The following is a 5,836-nucleotide window of genomic DNA, read 5'->3' as shown; positions in this document are numbered from 1 at the left end:
CTGAAGAAAAATTTTAGAATGATGTGTTAATACCACTCTAAAAATGAAAATGGGGCTTAAGGTTGCCTATACTAACTGTTCCACAGGCAGCAAGCACATAATATCTAAGGTTTTCAAAAGTGATCTTCTAGCTGTTGGAAAAAAAATATTAAGAGATGGGTATGGACTTCTTTTAAAAATAAAAAATAAAAAAGGTAGCTTTTATGGACAGTACCATTATAAAGTCCAGTAGTCTCTGCAATCCAGTTAGTCTACAGATGTGATGAAATATATCTACTCCATTCACTACACACAGACTTACTGTGTTAGGCAGGAACAGAACTACTGACTGATGAGCACTTGGCTAGTGGACTGAAGGAATAAGCTGACACAACTGCAATAAATGTCATACATAGACTTTACTGCTGAGTGGGTCAGGAATGATGTGGTGTACTGGAACACTGATCATTTTGTTATTAAGTACATGCAGTTGAAGAAGTGCAAGAGGCAGTCTATAAAGGTCTTACCCATGTTTTCCTCCAGTTTTGCATCATCTTGTCATGTTCACTGATGGCACTTCTCCAGGTATCAAATTCTTTGGTCCATGCATCCTGACCAGTACTATCTGAGAATGGAAATGGGATGATTGCATAACCATATAATGGCAGAAGTCAGTACCTGATCAGATCCAGGACTGCCTGTCCTGCAGGAATGGGGCTAGAAGGAACCCCCATCCTTCATTTTGCTCTACATCCTTTCATGTTATTTGGCAGTAAGTTTTGTTTAAATGTTATGTCTCTTACACTGTGCAGCAAACTTAATAGCCTCCAGAGTAAAGGGGTTTAGGGCCATTATCTGTCATTCGAGATCTAGAAGGTAGGATGTACAAATTAGGAGTTCAAACCCATCTAACAAGCACAGGAATGCTCCAGGCAGATCATAAGCCTGGGCAGAAGAGTGACATGTTGGAGAGGACCAGTTAACATGATGGACATGTCCAGTTAGTATTTCCCATTTTTCAGTATTCACAGGACCTCAGAATCAATCAGGAAAAGACCTCTGAGATAATCAAATCTAACCAATGATCCAACCTTGTAAAATCCTTGTCAGTGATCAAATCCTTGTCAACCAGACCATGGCACCCAGCGCCACATCCAGTCTTCCCTTAAACACCTCCAGGGACAGTGACTCCACCACTTTCCTGGGCAGCCTACTCCTATGTTTAATTATATTGTCTTTCTGTGAAGACAATATAATTTAATTATATTGTCTTTCTGTGAAGAAATTCCTCCTAATGTCCAACCTAAACCTCCTCTGGCACAGCTTAAGCCTGTATCCTCTTGACCTGGGAGAAGAGACTGACCTCTCACGTGGCTACACCTTCCTTCCAGGTGGTTCTGAGTGATGAGGTCTCCTCTGAGCCTCCTTTTCTTCCAGGCTAAACAGCCCCAGCACCCTCAGCCACAGGACTTGTGCTCCAGACCCTTCACCAACCTTGTTGCCCTTCTCTGGACATATTCCAAGCATCTCAACCTCACTCTCCATCATCTTCCTAAACTCAGGGGCCCAGAACCAGACACCGAACCCAAGGTGAGGCCTCACCAGTGCTGAGTACCAGGTACCATCACTGCCCTGCTCCTGCTGGCCACACTGCTGCTGATACAGGCCAGGAGCCATTGGCCTTCTTGGCCACCTGGGCACAGCTGGCTCATGTTCACCTGCCATCACCAGCTCTCCCAGGTCCCTTTCTGTCTGGGCACTGCTCAGACAGGCTCTGATCCTAGCCTGTAGCACACAAAGGGTTATTGTGTCCAAAATGTGGCCAGAACACTTGAACTTGGTCCAAGGCCCAAAACTTGGTCTTGTTGAGCCTCATATTGCTGGATTTGGCCCATCAATCCAGCCTGGCCATGCCCCTCTGCAGAGCCCTCCTATTGTATTGATCAACACTCCCCCCTAACTTGGTATAATCCTAAGTTTGTTAATGAAAGACTCACACCCTCATCCATGTCATCAGTAAAAATATTGAACAGAACTGGCCCCAGCACAGACCCCTGAGGGACACCCCTGGTGACTGGCCCCAGCTGGATGCAGCACCATTCACCAGAACTCTCTGGGCCTGGCCATCCAGCCATTTCCTAACCCAGCAAGGAGTGCTCCTGTCCAAGCCGTGGGCTGCCAGCTTTCCCAGGAGTGTGCTCTGGGAGACAGTGTCAAAGGCCTTGCTGAAGTCCAGGTACAACATCCACAGCCTTTCCTGCATCCACCAGGCAGGTCACCCGGTCATAAAAGGAGACCAGGTTGGTCAGTCAGGCACGACCTGCCCCTCCTAAACCCACTCTGGCTGGGTCTGATCCTTCGACCGCCTGTAGACATCACATCATTTCACTCAAGAGTTCCGTATACTTCCTTACACTGGTAATTTTAAAAGGGCTATGTGGCTGCATTTTGGTCTATTTACCAGCTTTTTTTGCAGAATGTAAGACTGATGGTGACATATTTTCTATTTATCTTTTGGGACAGTAGCAACAGTCGTATGTTTTTAGAGCACAGTGAGAGCCCCTCTGTTACACATTTACAGGGGTTTGGTTGAGATGCTCTTAATTCTGCTTCTGAGACAGACTTCAAAGTAACCAGAGTGATTGCATGGCTTTTCTCTGTCATTGAAAAAAGAAGCATTGAGCCTTTCTCGACAGACTCACATTTGGTATTAACCAGCTTCTTAATTTTTCCTTCATCTTGCCAAGAAAATCCCTGCTGTATCATATTCATTGCTCCTGCTGTCTTTTTAAAGACTATTCAGACCTTCTCTACACCTGTGTAAGGTCTCAAGCACTAATTGCAGCAGGCAGTCTTGATGCCACAAAACCCTGCAGCTGCTGAAGTTACCTAACTGCCCTCCTGCCTAGTTAGTGTCCAAATGGAGCAGAGAGAATGACCTTCCCCAATCCAAACCATAAGTGGTTTACAGATTATGCAATTTTTAAAATCCAGCATAGTGGGGGCTTATCTTTACCATATGACTTCCTTAAGTCCTTATAAATTAAAGAATTTTTCTACATTAGCCTGTATAATTCTATCAGAGTACTTATTGGTAGCTCTCCAATACTAATTTGATTTTCAGGTTTTTTGAATCAGTTTATCAGGTTTTGGTTCAATTTCTAGATCATAACTGCTATTTTACATTAGTCCTTTGAGGGGGGGGGGTGTAGAGGAAGGAGTTTTTATGCTGCTAAATCCTTTCCATAAATGAAGTGCATACTAATAGAGAAGGCAAAAGTTACCATCTTCAGGTATGCACATTTTCTGGGTTAATATCACAGAGCAGTACTCATATCAGGGTCGGGCCAAACATGGCATGCTCTTGAAACAAGCCTACCTTTATCTTCCACTGTGATCAGCACTTCTGACGTTGTGTTCCCAACTTTTGAGATGAACGAACATCTGTATTCTGTGTTTTCTGATACTGAATCTTTCACCCAGCTGAGAACATGCACTCTGCCATCAAGCAGCATGTGAGATTGCTCCGTGATGCATGCCTTCATCTTTTGTCCATTCTTCCTCCAGACAAAGTAGGAGTGATCCGGACCTGTGAAAATGTCAGGTTATTCTGTAAGAAAATAGATGAGTCTTTGAAAAGAAAACAAACCCCATCACATCAAGATTAGGCTTAAAAACATAAATGGTTGATTGAAATGTTTCTTAGGTTTCTTCAGCTGAAATTCTGGGTACCAAAAACCTGGGATTGAAAGGAGCTAGGACGGGAAATTTAGGTTCAAGCCAAAAGTTGTGGGTTTGTATTAAGGAATTCTGTGTGGATCTCACAACGGGGAACTTAGCACACACAATAAGAGCCAGTGATGAACACCAGCACCATCTGCCTGTGCCGACTCCTACCAGGACACACTGCCTACTGCTGCCCAGCCTAGGTCCTGCTTCAAAGCTGAAACCACCTGAGACATGCCTCGCAGGATCTGAAAAAAAGGCCAGGAGGGGAAAAGTTCAAGAACTCAGTGCGTCACAGATACTGGAACTAGTCATGAAAGAGGAAGAATTGGACAAAGCACAGAACCAGTAGTCACAGCAGGCACTTAAGCAAGACAGAACTTGAAAGAACCTTGGATCAACAACAAAGAGCAATCTAATTTTTTAGCTTTGTTACTATTATTTGTCTTAACCTGCAAGGGCAACATTTGAATAAATCAGAGATTGACAGTAGCCTGGAGGACAGAACAGCTGTTCCCAGAAAACTAGCTAGCAAGGTTGGCTGAAGTGCACTTGGCAGCATCAGAACCTTTCCATTTAAAATACAGACATCTGGGCCAAGCTAAGAACTTGGTAATTCTTATGTTTAAAACATGACTATTTCTCCCTCTGGGCCTAGGATCCAGACTAGCCTTAGCAAGAGAAGATGTAAAGAGAAATTTGGGGTAAAAAGAAAATTAACTATGGCTGCAAATATCTTGACAGAGCCTACTATGGCTTTTACTGTGAGCACTTCATATTGCAAGTTGATGTGGCATTTTTTCCCTAGAAAAATACAATTCTGTCATTAAGTTTTTGATAATCATGCAGAAAAAAAAAAACCCAAATAGTTTTTACATTTGTGTACATATTACGTATTTGTAGACAGAAGACATTTTTACATCGTGTAAAAAGGAGATCATGGCAAATTCTTAACTCTTAAGTTTTTCTTCCAAATCTCCCACAAATATGGACACATAAATTAGCAATAAGGGTAAGTGTGAATGATAAGAGGACATGATCTAGTTAAAGCATTGTAGAGTTTCTCTGAGGGAAGTGGCACAGTCTGAAGGGCTGTCAGCAGCTCTAACAAAGCAGAAAGGGCAAGCACACACTGGACTGAAAACAGCTGGTCTAGCACATACCCTTTTTTTTTTTTCCAAATGTGTTTTATGGATGTTTGCACTCATTCTACAGTTAACAGCACATAGGTTACATACCACTAAGTTCATGGGAAGTCTGGAACCAGGGACAAATTATTCAGTAACCTAAATCTGAAGTGGGAATTTGGACAAATGGGAGGAATGGTAAGTGCAAGCACAGCAAAAAAATCAAAATCTCTAAGTGCAATTTTAGAGCCATGCAAGGAAGCAGCATGTTTAGTGCAGGACACTTCCCTAAACTTACTTCAAATGTACTATTCACACCAGAGAACCTGCTCTATTTTCTAGTGCTGAAGATCCCAATTGTGCTGGAAAATTGCCAAAATTTCAGCTTACATCCACATTTCACCAAGAGATTAAAATGCAGCAATTTCCTTATACATGGAATTTTGCAAGCTGTGTTGGTTCAGATTAGCCCCTTATGAACTGCAGCTAGGCAATTTTACCCTTCCATTGTTTTTCTGTGCAGTCAGAAGCACTGGAAATCCCCAGAGATACACACTCATCCCCACTTACACTGGTTGACAGCAAAATTTAGATGCAAGCAGTACTCAGGGTTTTCCTGATCCTGTTTCAGTGCAGCTTTTTTCCAACTTTCAGGCAATTACCTTCTCTACTTTGATTTCATTTTCAGGATGGATCAATACAAAAAAATACACTCTGACACAGTTTCATCTGCAAAAATTTTGAATCACATTTGTTAAATGCAAATTTTCTACAACTCTATGGTGAGAAATTCAGACTCCGATGTAATGGTTAGGGAAATAATTTTTGAAGCTAAAGGAAAACAATAAAAACATATACTCTGCTTTTTTTTTACTGTCATTATAATACAAATGTTTTTACATGTCTAGTGCAACCTTTAAAATACAAGTTTCTGACCTGATCTACTTACTTTGCCATCCATGTTAGGAATGCTTGAAAGATTTTAAGAAAGTCATTTTATTAAA

At 42.0% G+C, this 5,836-nt stretch overlaps 1 protein-coding gene across 4 annotated transcripts in view; it reads right to left on the bottom strand.

Annotated features, from left to right (window-relative positions):
• Positions 1 to 5,836, bottom strand: part of SEMA4D (semaphorin 4D) — a 106,400-nt gene that overhangs the window by 6,594 nt on the left and 93,970 nt on the right. The window contains exons 17-19 of one of the 4 annotated variants that reach the window (XR_013179778.1): positions 5,782 to 5,803; positions 3,359 to 3,568; positions 507 to 604 (exon numbers count right to left, since the gene is read on the bottom strand). Coding sequence is in view for 3 of the 4 variants with exons in the window: in XM_077171190.1 (XP_077027305.1) it covers positions 507 to 604; positions 3,359 to 3,568 (308 nt within the window). In the remaining variant the exon portion in view is untranslated. Of the gene's footprint in view, positions 1 to 506; positions 605 to 3,358; positions 5,562 to 5,781; positions 5,804 to 5,836 lie in introns of those variants that run through there. The other 3 variants (XM_077171190.1, XM_077171192.1, XM_077171193.1) reach the window with 3 other exon arrangements.

The sequence above is a fragment of the Agelaius phoeniceus genome, chromosome Z (genome assembly GCF_051311805.1).
Source record: "Agelaius phoeniceus isolate bAgePho1 chromosome Z, bAgePho1.hap1, whole genome shotgun sequence".
Taxonomy (NCBI): Eukaryota; Metazoa; Chordata; class Aves; order Passeriformes; family Icteridae; genus Agelaius; species Agelaius phoeniceus.
Note: the sequence above shows the minus strand (reverse complement) of the source record. Positions and strands in the feature narration are given on the sequence as shown.